The following is a 15,274-nucleotide window of genomic DNA, read 5'->3' as shown; positions in this document are numbered from 1 at the left end:
TTAAAAGAGTGATTGAATGTGTGCGATAGGATTTGTGACAAGTTCAGAAGTGTGCGTGTCAGTTTCTTGAATCTGTGAGTTGGTATCTAACGATGCAATTCAAATTGTGGTTTGTATTACGGAATGCGTGGTTTGTACGTAATGATTTTAAGAAAAAAATTGCTGCGAGTCCAAAAAGCACGCAAATCCCGATTGATGAATGGATGACGAGTCAATGTACTTGTTCCTTCTCCAAAATACTCGACAACTCAACATGCCAAAGGAGTAGTAACAATCTTTGTATCCGGTCAGCATTCATTTGTACTGGATGACTGTTCGACGTGCTAGTATCAATCCAAATGTTGAGGACAGAGACCACGCCTCTTGACGATTTGATTAATTCTAGAAATGATCAGTGTAGAGGTAACAAAAAAAGATGGAATGGTCGTCAGCGAGGCTTGAATGCAGCTTGTTTACTCGAGTGGCATTCCACCACAGTTACGGTGTTACGGTCTGAAGCTAAGGATTGCCATCATCCAGGGGCAGGACCGTCAACTGGTCAGAACAATTAGATTCATTCGATCCTGTGATTTCTGAATAGGTACGGTTGCGGAAATATCGGTGTATCTGTCATGTATTGGAACAGCAAAGGAACAATTCCGTGTTGGGGTGCCAACGACATTCACAGTGCGGCGGATTCACTACATATGTAGCCGTTGACAACATTCTATCGATACAAAAGCAATACTGATTTCATATTACTATAAAGCGGATAATCGGTCAAATCGTTGCACGGAAACAATCAAAGTCAGTTCAACTTTGTGTTGAACCAACAGTTTTCCTTCAATGCGGAGCTGTTAGATAAGTTGATATATCAATTCTGTTACTATAATGCACACTAAAATTGCCCGATCCGCGACTCAGGCCTTCGGAAGTGTTTTTTCCTGTACGAACAGGGCATGTGCAGCATGTGTAACGCCGAAAGACGCTCAGGGGCACAAAGAAATTTGACCGTTCCTTCAAAAACATCCAAAACACCTTCAAACCACCCTCTAAACCTCAAGCAAACAATCGCAAAATGGGTAAGTACTTCCCGCAGTTTACTTCAGCGTTGATGATGTGATGTTTGCCTTTCGATTCTTTGAAAAAAGACGCAACGACGCACGCAGATGGTGTTTGACGGAGTAGGAAGCAAGAAACATACTGATATGACACGCATCAAGAGTATCGTTGCCATTACTTGACGTACATCCCATTAACGACCCTTCCTTTACTGTCAATTAGCATACGAAGACGAAATCAAACAAATCGTTGTGGACGCTTTTGCAGCCTTCGGCTCTGGTGATGTTGCCAAGATGTTTACTCATTTCGCATCTGTAAGCGTTTGCAATCACAAAAGTGTATCTTCTTTGAGAGCTTCCTTGGCATGACACAAAGTCACTCACACCTACTTTGTTTTAGCCCGATGTTCCACACACATTAAAAGGTGTCTCAGGAACCCGTGCTGACGGTGTCCTTCCATACTCCAAGATGTTGAGCTTGTTGGCTGAAGCTTCTGCCAGTGGCAAAATCAAAAACTTCAAGTAAGAGCAACGTGTTTTTCTCGGCATTCTCAGATCTGCGTTTCCACTTTACAGATCTGCTACATGCATCCATTGGTTACTTGCACTGAAACTTAAAAGCTAACCACCACTTCCTTTCCCAACAGAATCTCACCACAAAAGATCACCGTCGATGCCGCCAAGAAGATGGTAACTGTTATTGAGCACGCCGAAGATGATGATGCTACCGGACATCACGTTGACGATGGTAACTACCAAGAGTTCTACTTCAACGACGACAAGAAGGTCATTTCCGTCACAACTACTGTTGTAAGTACTTGAGCCGCTATTAAGATCATGATGCTTGAAACATTAACCCTTTGGTTAACTTAGATCCCCGCCAACGTTGCTGACTTCAAGGTTGTTTTTGGTTAAACAAAGCCAACGGGTGCGCTTGCCGTGAATTGTATTTCCTTTCAAAATACAACGTTACTCTAATCCAACCTCTGGAGCAACTGCTTGGCGTTTATCTACGAGGCAGCATGAGAGGATTCCGTCAGCGTCGTCAGAAAAGAACTGGTTGGTGCCTGCCTAGAAGGACCTTAAGTGTCCGGGTCTGGTCACTGCTCAAACTCGCGGTCTGGCTATACTGCAGTCAAACCACACACAGAGCACCAAACAATTAGCAACAACAATAGCGCACACAAAGGACGGGATTGGATTCAGAAAAAACTTGGATTCTATTTGCAAAACAAGAGAAAAAAAAGCAACAACTCAAAAAATATGATTCCCTCATTCGTTGGTTCCACAAAAGCCATGTTTTTCAGACACCCTCCATTCCACCTATAGCTCTACCTACTGCCCCCTGTTTTGATTACAACTGTTTATGATTTGGTTTTTAATTTTGTTTGTTAACTAGTCCCCTTAAAAGTCGAATGCCAAAGACATTCCGACTTTGTGAACATCTGCTTGGAGACGAGTAGTGTCAAGAGTAGCACCGAGACCCAATTTAACACCAGGACGTAAGATTTGGCTGTAACCCAAACCAAGATGACCAGCAGAGTTAACCTTGGCCTGGAGTTTGATATGTAGCGTCAGTTTGCTATACTTCTGCCAATCATTTGCTTCGCAGTGCGACAGCAAAAGCTGTACCGTGACAAGCATTATACACACTCATGCAAATAGCTATGCAATTACCTTGATGAAGGAATCACGATCCAACACCCATTTGGAACCAGCTTCAATTGATACTGACGAGTCAGAAGAACGGTTCCAGTGAGCTTTGGCACCAACTTCAACATCACTTCGGACTTTGTGGAAGTAGGAAGCAGTAAATGATCCGAATGCATTGGTACTATAGTAAAAACGATCCGTATAAGGTTCATATTGGATGCATGCGAGTTCAAACAGAGGATCGATGAGCTTACGCATGGAGAGCAACAGCATAGTCGGGTCCAACATATCCAAGAGCAGCATTGTAACGAGTCACTTTGGCACCAGCAACATCGTATGCTACTTCACCACCAACCAAGAATCCATCCGATCTAAGAGCAGGGTTGGAGAAACGACGTGTCAAACAATACATGGATAGTACTCGCCGCTTTTTTTGCACACTTACGCAACAACAATATCTTCAGTGATGATGGGTCCCTTGAGCAGATCGACGTTACCACGAGTAAGGAGGTTGGCGTTCTTGTATTCAGCGAAGAATTTAGCACTTCGTTGACTAAAGTGAGAGGGGTTAAGAGATATTGCATATGCAAAAACCACCAACGCTCGAGAGATTAATGTATTTGGCATACCCAGAAGCAGGGAGGAGGGATGTGAGCAATGTGAGTTTCATGCCTTTAACGAGTGTGTCGGATTGTTCAGCTTCGAGACTCAAGACATTGCCGGTAGTCCATGACTCGGTCAGCACCAAGCCTAAGGTCGAGTTAGAGTTGAGTACAAATATATACAGAGAGCAGAAAACGAGCAAACATATTGGAAAATGTGTAATAGTGTTGTTATGTGTCCCTTTAAGCTTTTGTTATGCTTTCGCCGACGCACACACACAACAATACATGACCCCCTAGCTGTCTACATACCGCTGGGCTTGTAAGGGTATTTGCTCTTGAAGTCAGCAGAGATTGCACTTGATTTGTGATCTTGTACACCCGACACAGTGAATTTCTATTGCAAAGATTTAAAAGTTGTGTGAGCATCAAATGTTGCCAAAAAATTCTACGTGTAAAACACAAATGACGTCTATTTGCGAGCAACTGGCTCAACAAGTGCTGGATGGCAAATCTGTCCATCAATATAAACAGCAATATAAAAGAATAATATGCTTTCTCCACCCGTTTATACGCTCTCCACGTACCGTTCCGTTTGAAGCAGTTGTGTTGACTTCAAGCTTGGTTGCTCCAATGGGATAGTCCTTGGACAACAAGTCGCTGGACGACTTGCCAATATCGGAGAATGGCACTGGTGACATTTTTCTTCTTGTTTTGTTGGGGGTCGTCTACTTTGTTTTGCTATGGGAGTGTGTAGGAACGAAATGAGAGTGTGAATGCGAAACCCAAAAGGACACGTTGTTTCTTTTCTATGAACGGAATCTCGTGATTTGGTCACACATGGTAAACGTGTATTTCGTGTATTTACATTGTTCAAGTATACTGCTTCTATTCAGTTGTATGTTCATGCTGATGTCCACTCCCTGTCGCTGCAGGATTCAAAGGTATCACGAATCGTTTTATGCCAACATTCATTTTATTGCGATCATAAAATATCTCGAGCTGTCGTGCCAGATGAGTCGGTGCATCCTCCTACTCATCGTGAAGGTGTCATCTGATACGTACTTTCATGGCCGCTTCACAATACCCACGAGACATACCTGTATGCTATGCCCCACTTCATTCAATACCACCATCTGGAATTTACCTAGAGACAGATGCGAGTCTTTAGTCAAACGGTTAAAGGATTCTTTTTTGCTTTATAAACCTTGCATTTGTCCAATCATCAAAGTCTTGTCAAGTCGATCAGTTCCTGTCAAAGCGTTAAAGCCATATGAGTTACTCGTGCATGTGGTATTACGATCGAAAAGTCTTACCAGCCAAAATTATGAGACGACCACCCTTCACTGCAAGAAACCTGGATGACATTCCATCATACCAACCTAACCAGTGCCACTGGTTAGACATACACTTCCATAACATCTCAAACTACTTGGTTACGCACCCGTCCAATACGGTTCCGATGCAGTCAAATCAGTCCTCCAAGAATACAACGTCACTTTGCCATCATCGCTATATTGTGACGGCCGTATCTGAGACGGTATTGATATCCTAGCAGCTTCCATGTTCTTGCTGCCTCCATGCTTGAGACTGTGAAACACGGAAAGTAACTTATGAGAGAAAAAACCTGAGCACGACATGAGTCAATAGGATACCTCCATTCAATAGCCTTTTGTATGGATGGAAAAGAAGGCGGCCGATCCAGTAATGACTTGAGCACATAATTTAAAGATTCCATTGCCGTTCCTACATATGTCGAGTCAGTACTGAGGCTGAAAAAGTCTGCTAGTTGAATAATGTTTGAGCAAACCTTCAACAATATCCAACACAACCACTCCAATCACATTTTTAATCAGCCCCCGAGATGCGACATCTACAACAACAGCACCGCCCATCGAATGTCCAACCAGCACAATCTCTTTAGGCAGTTCAGGGTATGCAGCGTTAATAACATTAACACAATCGTTTGAAAGACGTGACAGAGATAAGTCTGATTCGTTTTCTGCTCTTGTTGCACCTGGTTTACAACGTGTCAATACAGAAATCAATAGTTCTTATCAAATAGATACATACCATGTCCGCGACAATCAAAACATAACGTGGAGCAAGACTCTCCAAGCAATCCTTTCTTCAATTCTTTTACAGCTAGAGCCCACGTCAATCCTGAATGTCCTCCGCCATGATGAAAGTAGAATAATGGACTGTTATTGCTACTATTGCTTCCTCTGGTTTGGTATACGCGAAAGGCATCGTTCGTGTTTGCAATGTTTAAATCATTCGATGAGTCAAAGTAGTTTTGCCACGGGAGAGGCTCGTAGTCTGCTGCAGATTTCCTTTAAATTTAATAGAAAATATTCAACATTCAGTATTGGGGTTTGTTTGCGAACAAATTTTGAAATGTCATGCTTTAGCTCAAGAATGCTGCGATTTGACTTGCGAACAGAGTTTACCTCGCCATAGGAGCTGGCATAGCGAATGTTGGTGGTAGATCCGAGGCATTCGCGACTGTCTTGCTCTTTAATAAGTATTTTTGAAGCGCTGACATTTGTGGTCAAATTTCCTGTGAAAGTTTAAAGGCGTCACGAAAGCGCGCAAAAAGCAAGATAATCAAACATGAATCGTTTATTAAATACTTGAAATGTGAAATGTTGGATACTGTGGTGAAGACATGAAGACTGTACCATAACAATAAATGTACAAATGGAGTCACGGACCGTCGATCATACTCAACTAGTATGTCAACAAGGACGAAAAATCTCGAATTTGATGCTCCTGAAAGAAGTTTCACCGTCTAGATTTATCGAAAAGTGGGAGCATTGGTGATGTTGAAGCGACTGGATTCTTCAATGCTGAATTTCTTAACCAGTCAGACTTCCAGCGGCATTGTTTTTCCACATCGGCGTTCTTTCCGTGACCCTCTGTAGTAGTGTATTGTGTTCTCTTACTCTGAATGTGGTTGGTGTTGCTGTTTCTTCACACAAAATGTGTTTGGAATGCTAGGTTTGGTGAAGGCAATGTAGGTGTGGGTGACGGAGGTAGGAGAACAATTCCAGAACTATTGAGCTGTTCAAGCAATTGAAAGCGCATTGAACGTGCAAATCACCTCGTTTCAGCTTGAGTGTCACGAAAAGAACGAAGACTAACATCAAGAGAAGAGTTTGGGGGAGGACGTGTCGTTAAAGGAGGGTCAAATGAGACTGTAATCCCGCATAAAGTTCGTTATCTTCCAAATCTGTGTGAACAAAAAAGTCGCGTAAATAACCGAATTCAAAACAGTGCGCCCAAACATACCATTCCAACACACTACACACTAACACACTCCACTTGTTTGGTTGAGTATCTTAAATTAAAACTTTAACAGCAACACATGTATGTAAACATCATTCCATTCATCCCACATTCTATACTACAAGCCCCAACTGATTCATAACCTGCAACGACGGCTCCTCAAAGTCTTGTACACTACCATGTTGACGCACAGAGTCAACATACCATGCTGGCCATTCAACATCCCTAAATCCTTCTCGTGAGAGCCTAGTCACACCACGAGCAACAGACAAGACATTCCATATCCCATCAGTATCTTTTACACGGCCAGATCCAAGTGCTACTAGAGCTTGAATAGCAGCATCGGATACATCCTTCCCAAAGACACGAGACGATAATAAAGGCCATATGACATTAACTACTCGTCTCGAGTCTCCTACTTTTGTGTGTACGTGATGTGCTATAGTAGTTACGATCTCGAGGATGGATCTGACGAGTTTGGATTTACTGGAGTACTTGTCTGGTGGCATCATTACAGATTTCGCTCTACTGGGACTATTATGATGTTGACTGTGTAACGAGAATTCTGTAATCAAGGCATTCAAGACATGCTCGACTCGTGGCCAAACACCTTCAATGACTCGCCTAGATACAAAGTCCCCACTTACGGTTGCGATTATGCTGATTACTCGAGCAGCTTCCATGGCGACCGGAGTATTGGAATCTGATAGACGTGACAATACACTTGGCCAAACTGCGTGAATGGATGTATCCCGGGTTTCTGGATTCCGTAGCAAAGGAAGCGCTGTTCGTGCTGTTTGTAAAGCTACCAGACATAGGAATGTAGAGTCTGAACTTAGGTAGTGACGAGTCTTCAAGAGGCAGACGTGGGCTAGTCGTTCTGCTCGTGATACGGGGGCTAAGGGTGGATCGTTTGGTTGACTATTATTTGCAACTTCATCCTCAGCAGCATCTCGTTCGACATCACTATTACTGTCCTGCTCTTCATCGGCTTCACCTTTAGCGGCATGTCGAGCAGAGAAGAATTCTTCAATCTCTTCCATCTTGGCTTTACTAGATGGCTCTGATGACTTCTCTGCAGGCTTGGCATGACTATAGTTCAGTAGATAGAATTTACGCATCTCTTCAGATACGCCTTTAAACCCATCCTTCAAATCCTCATCGGGCTTTACATCTTCGGTTGCCATTGCCTTATCAGCAGAAGGAGCCTCACTCTTAGACTGTGCATCCAACGTCTCCAGAATCGTGAGCAGGACAGATACGAGTTCCTGTCCTTGCTGACTCTGTGCCACACCACTCAAATCCAAAGCTTCCAATACTTCTTCCACCGAGTCATCTAAATAATCTATAATCTTGATCCCACCCACCATAACTGCCGCATTCAAGACCTGCGGAGCATGAGGATTCAACGATACATATTTGAGTCGTTTACGTACAGAGTCTGCAATGTAATCGACATTATCAATCATCATTTGCGATGTGGATGTGTAATTACATGATTTCGATATTATAGACAGGGAGGCCGATGCTGACGAAGATATTGGATGGGATGTCGATGAGAGACATGTGAGGATTGGATATAGAGCTGATAATAGCAGTGGTTTAAAGTCCGTTCCTAGTACGCGAGAGGCTGATGATATGGTTTCAAGCACGAGCGACTTTTTTAATATGTTGGCATTCTGATCAGCAACAGTCTGCTCCGACTGACTAGCTGTTGCTGCAGCACTTGACTTTGGCTCCAGGCTGGATGTAGATGATGATGCATTATCTGCTGTATATCGACCACCTAGTTCTAGGATTCCAGAACTGACAAGATCCTGAACCAGCGATTTTATAACGTCATTGACATTATTATGTTTACTATCTCTACCATCAGATGATACCAATCCAAGGCAGAATTCATTCAACACATACAGACTTTCTGCTTGTACTTCTCCAGATAAGGCAGTCCCTCGAAATAAGGACGTCAAATGATCGAATAGGAGATACACATCTCCATAAACTACCAGTTTACGTAAGAAAGTATTTACAGCTGCTTCTACTCGTTGATCTCTAAAGTAGACGAATCGACGTCTTGGAAACGTCGTTATATTTACAACATCGCTTGGCCCTGATGATAGCGTATCGAGCAGTCCACCAGCAATACGAGCCTCCACTAGCCCGACATCAGATGTTTCTAATGTCAGAGCATGAATCAGTCCTGGCGTCAGTTTAGCTAATGCTATAGATACAGCTACAGGTGCATGATCTTTCAGCACTACTAAATATCCTGATGCAATTGACAATGCACCTAATTTCTCTTCTTCAGAGCCTCGTTCTAGCTTTCGAGGTAGTCCTTGAAGAAAGAGTTGGAAGCTCGACTTCAGGATCGGCGTTGGGACTATATCTTTTATACGTTCTTGACATGCTGCGGATACGAGTATGTTTGGGTCGTCCCAGTATGATATAAGGGTCTCGTATAGTCGTGGGAGTGACGTGCTAAGAGTGTGATGACACTTTTGCGACACATTAGCAGCCATGGTCAATAGAGCTAGTCTGACATATGGAGACGGATGTGTCTGCAATGCTGCTGTAAGAGTGTTTATAGCTTGACCTAGTGGCTGCAAGCTTTTGGCGATTACAGGTGGAAGTTTTGGTGTTGTTGCTTCCTTGTTCTTTACTAGATCCTGTATTGCCTGATTGACATTGGCAATCCTCTCATTATGAGGATACAGAGAATCATCGAATACTCTGCAGAGAAGCTCATCTATACCTAATATAGCACCTTCTATAATCGTATGATGATCCTTCTTGTCACGGAGAGCGACCTTCACCAAACCTGATATCACTCCTGGTGTGAATTGTATCAGTATGGGTGCATCTGGTATGCTCTTGACAATTATACGCAGAGACGATAACGAATCGACTTGTAACTCGAGTAGCTTTTCCGTAGCAGCTAAATCCAACAATTGCGTGATGATTTCAGCTATTATGGGTATTGGAAACATCTTCCATTCTATTGGTGGTTTACTGACAAGTGCTTTCAGACACTTGACACACCATAATTTGGTTTCCTCGTTGAGTTTCTTAGACTTTGCAGATAATAATGTAGGTATGATGACCATAAAATCACTCCAAATTGGCTTGGGGATCGACGGGGAGAGCTCCAATACGATTGCAGCAATGCGTAATGAAGCTTCCAGATTATTATTAGAGACTTGAGGGTGCTTTATGATCAAGCTTAGAGGGAAGAAGATGTACTCGATAAGCACCGACATTACTTGTTTGATGTCGGTGAATTCACGAGATACTTCCAATAGAATGTCTGCGAGACGTGTCAGACATGGCATGACACGTGGCAGAGTACATGATGCTTGCTCTTGCATCATCTGTACGCAATATGGTCGAACCTGTCGAGTGATTTTGTTGGATCCATTAGTATAATAACACTAAACAAAGAACCAAGACCGAATGAATACTTAATGCAATTACTTACCATACTGAATGCCTTCTGCTTTGGATCATTAGCCTCCCCCATCTCCTATTTCCTTTACAAAGCTTTCGAGTAATGAACAAATTAACCAATGAGGTTTGGATGTCACTACAGTAGGCAGTTAGCCACGGTTTGTGAGATTTTTTCACGTCGAATCACTTGGAAGAATTCTCTAGGGGCTCCTGCGTTCTTTACTGTGCTGACAACCATATCACATACAAAACTGAATCAAGTGAAGAACTTTGCGTATCGAGCAGGAACGAAATGAACACGATTCTTGAAGACGATCGCTCCTATTTGGCATGTTTTTCTATGATTAAATACACGTTTTCTACACATTTCCACCTTCAATTTCTCCATTCAAGTGTTTTCTATATGTTCTTCAACATTTTTTTTTTCAAACCCCAAACCAACAGTGAGAAACGCAAACTAGACAAACATGGAGAGCGGTGCGGGGACAGCATCAAGTGATCCGCGTAAAGCTCATCGTGAGCGCTCTGCTGGTCCCAAAAAGGACAAGAAGTCCAAGAAGAAACAGAAAGGAGCTGCTCCTCAAAAGGGAAATAATCCAAAGGCAAGTTCCTTGACATTGTGGTGTAATTTCAACCTCTAGATACCGTCATCTCATTCATTTCTACTGCTTCATTTTCAGGCATTCGTACCAAACTCGACCAGAAAGGCTCAAAAGAATGCAGAACGAAATGTCCAATTGGAACAAAAGCGACTTCATGTGCCATTGATTGATAGAACACCTGCTGAACCACCACCAGTTATCGTGGCTGTTGTAGGACCTTCAGGAGTACGTTGCTATTGGAGACAGTTTGGTTCTTGGGGAGCCACTTTGATCTCACTTTTTGGGTGTCTTCTAGAGTGGCAAGACTACATTGATCCAGTCGTTGGTCAAAAGATTTACAAATCACAATTTGAATGACATTAAAGGACCTATTACTGTCGTATCTGGTACGTTGCGTGTCACACTACACATGGCTTTTGACTGGAGCTAACTTTGAGAAAAACGCCAGGCAAGAAGAGGAGACTGACATTTATCGAATGTAACAACGATTTGAACTCCATGATTGATGTTGCCAAGATTGCGGATCTTGTATTGCTCCTAATTGATGCTTCGTTTGGGTTTGAAATGGTAGTTACCCACTTCTTGTCCATACGCTTAGGTTTTTTTTGCTCACCTTTTTACCACTCCAAAGGAAACATTCGAATTCTTAAACATCATTCAAGTCCACGGCTTCCCGCGAGTAATGGGAGTCCTAACGCATCTCGACAAGTTTCGACACAACAAGACTCTTAAAAATACGAAAAAGAAACTAAAGCATCGTTTCTGGACTGAAATCTACCAAGGTGCCAAACTCTTTTATTTATCTGGACTGATTCATGGACGATACCCAAAGCAAGAAATCTTGAATCTATCGAGATTCATATCTGTGATGAAGTTCCGACCTTTGATTTGGAGAAATTCGCATCCTTATGTGATAGCTGATCGAGTAGAGGATGTTACGGATCCTGAGTTGCTTCGAACGGATCCTAAAGTTGATAGAACTGTTACTATGTATGGATATTTGAGAGGAGTGAATTTAAAGCCGGATTCAAAGGTATTGGGGACCACCCCCTGGGGGTTGTTTTTGCTTCCTTTGAGATTTGTTCCTGACACTCCAGATAATCGATTCGTAGGTACATATTCCTGGTGTCGGTGACCGTGTCATATCAGAAATGACTGCTCTACCAGATCCATGTCCGCTGCCCGACAAAGTCCGGAAATCCTTGTCAGACAAGCAAAAGATGATTTATGCACCCATGTCTGATGTGGGTGGTATTTTGTATGATAAAGATGCTGTCTATGTCAATGTTTTGGGAACGTTTTCGAAGAAGGGTGACAAGGATGGTGAGGCAACCTGAGCACAATACTACTGCATCAAACGGCTTGTTTTTCCTACTCATATCTTCATATCCAAACAGATTCCCAAAGAGGACCAGGAGAAAAAATGGTCATGAATCTACAAGATGCTCCGTCTACATTCGCTGATACTATAGAGAAGTCTGAGCTTCGCGTCTTCTCGTCATCGACTCCTATGAGAGCACGAGACTTGAAGGAAGAAACAGTCAACGATGACAATGGAAAGAAGAGACGTCGTGTCGTGTTTGGCGATGAAGGCCAAGACGACGATAATGAAGGTGATGACCAAGAAGAAGACGAAGAAGATGATGTAAATGGTGCTATGGATGTTGATGGAAATGAAGACTTTGAGCTCGAAGCCGACGACGATGAAGAAGAGCTAGACGATGAAGAGGGCGATGCTCAACAGGACTATAACGTCGATGTCGATGAAGAGCCAGATGAAGACGAAATAGCATTTGCCGAATCTGATTCAGAACTTGATGAAGATGAAGACGATCACGGCTCAATGACAGATTCTCCAAAGTGGAAGTCGAAATTGTCTGAGAAAGCGAAATCATCATTTATGGGTCTTACTGCTCGTAAAAAGACTCTAATGGAAATAGTATATGGTCCCGAAGATGCAAGCGATGATGGTGAAGACGCTAGTGATGATGAGGGAGCAGTGCATGACGATGCTGATGAGGGCGGTCTTTTCAAAGTCAAGGCACCTAAACAGAAACGAGTAGATATCATGATGAAGTTTGATACTTGTAAAGTTGAAGTGCCTACAAAGGAGCTGGAGCAATGGGAAGATGAAGAGGTGAGGTTTGTTGCAGACCTATTGAGTCGTTTTCTCAGGGACTAATTGTTTCGTTTGTAGGTGCTTGATTCCATCCGACATCGTTTCATCACTGGCGCCAAACCATCAAACACACCCGCATCATCAAATTCCAATACTAATGCCGATGATGAAGAAGACTATGGAGACTTTGAAGATCTCGAAACTGGCGAAACAGTCAAACCACCACCACAACCAGAACACCAAGAACCAGACGAATCTCACGAACCAAGCCATGACGATATAGCAGCCAAGAAGGCCCGTCTCAAGGAAAAATTCGATGCAGATTACGATGGTCATGGATCCGATGACGACGATTCGAAAAAGGATAACTTATATGAAACATTCAAGGAAGAACAAACGCGACAACAGTTATTAAATAAACAGGAATACGAGGCTGCTGATATGGACGATGATACAAGAGTAGCTGTACATGGATATTTACCAGGCACATATGTTCGTCTGGTGATTCGTCACATGCCGTGTGAATTCATCCAGCACTTTGATCCTACGTATCCTGTTTTGATGGGTGGGTTGCTGCCTTTTGAGGAGAATTACGGATTTGTACAGGTGTGTGTCAGAATGGTACTACTAAGTTGGCCGCCAACTTATATGGCTTTTTTTCGCTGATGCTAGGTTCGAATCAAGAGACATCGTTGGCACCGACGAATCCTGAAATCCAATGATCCGTTGGTATTTTCAGTTGGATGGCGTCGTTTCCAGAGCCTTCCTATATACTCCATCAATGATGGGACTAGGAATCGATTGCTCAAGTATACGCCAGAGCATATGCATTGTCTGGCTACCATCTATGGTATAATGATATGATATTATACGTATTTGTTTTTGTTTCGCTGGGTTGACCTCAATTTATTAACTCTCCTCAGGTCCAATAACACCACCAAATACTGGATTCTGTGCATTCAAGAATGTTTCTGATGCATCTGTGAGTTGCAAATGTTACATGTGCTTTGTTATTTTTTTTTGCTTATCGACGCAAATCTTTTTATTTAGCCTTCATTCCGAGTCAGTGCTACAGGAGTAGTCCTCGACATCAACCAAACTGTCGAAGTGGTCAAGAAACTGAAACTGACTGGCTCTCCATACAAGATCTTCAAAAACACTGCCTTCATCAAAGACATGTTTACGTCTGCTCTGGAAGTAGCCCGATTTGAAGGTGCAAGTATTAGGACCGTGTCTGGTATTCGCGGACAAGTCAAGAAGCCTGCTTCGGTGAGTTCTGAGATGGTCCGGCGCAAAAAAACAGCCATTTATTGACGAATTGGTTTGATAGAAACCTGAAGGTGCCTTCCGAGCTGCTTTCGAGGATAAGATTCTTATGAGTGGTATGCATTGCATGACTCTCCAGAATCCAACCATGTCATGAGCTCAAACTCATATCCTTTTATATCGTCCCTGTGTGTAGATATTGTATTTTTACGAGCATGGTATCCCATCAAACCCAAAAAGTTTTGTAATCCCGTCACGTCTCTACTCTTGTCATCAAAGACTGAATGGCATGGTATGAGACCTGTATCTGAGCTGCGTAAAGAAGCTGGTATAGAAGTTCCTCTGAATCAGGACTCTTTGTACAAGGTAATAGAAAAAGAAGCCCCGAGTGTCAAGACTTATAGACAATCATTATTAATTTTCTTATGTCTTTTAGCAAATCGAACGAAAAACACGTCGTTTCAACCCCCTCCAAATCCCACGAAAACTACAAGCAGACCTCCCCTTTGCCTCCAAGCCCAAACTCCTCAAAAAGCGATCTCAACCAGCCCTCCTGGATCGTCGTGCCGTCGTACTCGAACCACACGAAAAGAAGGTTTATACTCTACTACAGGAACTAAACACCATCAAGAACGAAAAGGCACTGAAACGTAAAGCATCGGATGATGCTAGACGGGATGTGTATCGCAAGAAGCAAAAGAAGGAGGAAGATTTCCAGAGTAACAAGAAGAAGGAAAAGTTGAAGGAGATCTTTGCCAAGAGGGATAAGAGTGAGAAGGCTGCTGCTGCTGGTGCTAGTGGGGCTAGAGGACGTGGGCCGAGAAGGGAGTTTTAGAGGTTGTTTGTTGTTGTAGTATACTTTCAAGCACTTTCCAATATAGAAAACCATGGTTTTTGTTGCATAGACATGTTGTTAAGATTGAGAAATCAGCGCCAAATAGAGATATGGGCGAGAAAGCTGTTGCTGCGGGTCCTAGAAGTCTGTTGCTGGAAGTTCCTTTGTAATTTTTCAAATTCCAAAAAATAAAATAACTCGATTTCTCGCAGACGGCTTTGGTAGTGGCTAAATGGTAGATATTCTATACACATTAAAGATTGTCTACAATTATTCGAGTCTCCGTGACTTAAAAGTATCGGTCCTGATGTATCACAGGCGCCGTCCGTAGTTTCTGCATATCATCCCACTTTAGCGTTGACAGGAATTTTGGATATCTATTGATGAACGTGTCTGGTAAGACATCAAGCCATCCTCTTTTCTTC

General features: G+C 42.8%; 4 protein-coding genes across 4 annotated transcripts; 1 reads left to right on the top strand and 3 right to left on the bottom strand.

Annotated features, from left to right (window-relative positions):
• Positions 1–2,444: 2,444 nt before the first annotated feature.
• SmJEL517_g04091 (uncharacterized protein) lies at positions 2,445–3,996 on the bottom strand (the record flags this gene model as incomplete). The annotated part of the gene is made up of 7 exons (XM_031170019.1): positions 2,445–2,594; positions 2,718–2,874; positions 2,948–3,064; positions 3,139–3,246; positions 3,323–3,443; positions 3,608–3,692; positions 3,883–3,996. The coding sequence occupies 7 exons, from the start codon at positions 3,994–3,996 to the stop codon at positions 2,445–2,447; spliced, it is 852 nt and encodes a 283-aa protein (XP_031024054.1).
• A 187-nt stretch (positions 3,997–4,183) lies between these two features.
• On the bottom strand, positions 4,184–5,840 carry SmJEL517_g04090 (uncharacterized protein; the record flags this gene model as incomplete). The annotated part of the gene is made up of 9 exons (XM_031170018.1): positions 4,184–4,327; positions 4,396–4,442; positions 4,503–4,547; positions 4,612–4,677; positions 4,740–4,885; positions 4,951–5,041; positions 5,106–5,312; positions 5,369–5,628; positions 5,746–5,840. The coding sequence occupies 9 exons, from the start codon at positions 5,838–5,840 to the stop codon at positions 4,184–4,186; spliced, it is 1,101 nt and encodes a 366-aa protein (XP_031024014.1).
• An 856-nt stretch (positions 5,841–6,696) lies between these two features.
• On the bottom strand, positions 6,697–10,100 carry SmJEL517_g04089 (uncharacterized protein; the record flags this gene model as incomplete). Its single annotated transcript, XM_031170017.1, has 2 exons — positions 6,697–9,972; positions 10,059–10,100. 2 exons carry the CDS (start codon positions 10,098–10,100, stop codon positions 6,697–6,699), a joined length of 3,318 nt encoding a protein of 1,105 aa, XP_031024020.1.
• A 394-nt stretch (positions 10,101–10,494) lies between these two features.
• On the top strand, positions 10,495–14,849 carry SmJEL517_g04088 (uncharacterized protein; the record flags this gene model as incomplete). Its single annotated transcript, XM_031170016.1, has 14 exons — positions 10,495–10,646; positions 10,731–10,854; positions 10,925–11,015; positions 11,078–11,196; positions 11,261–11,662; positions 11,742–11,952; positions 12,027–12,766; positions 12,827–13,354; positions 13,421–13,598; positions 13,672–13,730; positions 13,799–14,017; positions 14,079–14,130; positions 14,211–14,380; positions 14,451–14,849. The coding sequence occupies 14 exons, from the start codon at positions 10,495–10,497 to the stop codon at positions 14,847–14,849; spliced, it is 3,444 nt and encodes a 1,147-aa protein (XP_031024021.1).
• Positions 14,850–15,274: the final 425 nt, after the last annotated feature.

Source organism: Synchytrium microbalum (genome assembly GCF_006535985.1).
Source record: "Synchytrium microbalum strain JEL517 chromosome Unknown SmJEL517_scf0025, whole genome shotgun sequence".
NCBI lineage: Eukaryota > Fungi > Chytridiomycota > Chytridiomycetes > Synchytriales > Synchytriaceae > Synchytrium > Synchytrium microbalum.
Note: the sequence above shows the minus strand (reverse complement) of the source record. Positions and strands in the feature narration are given on the sequence as shown.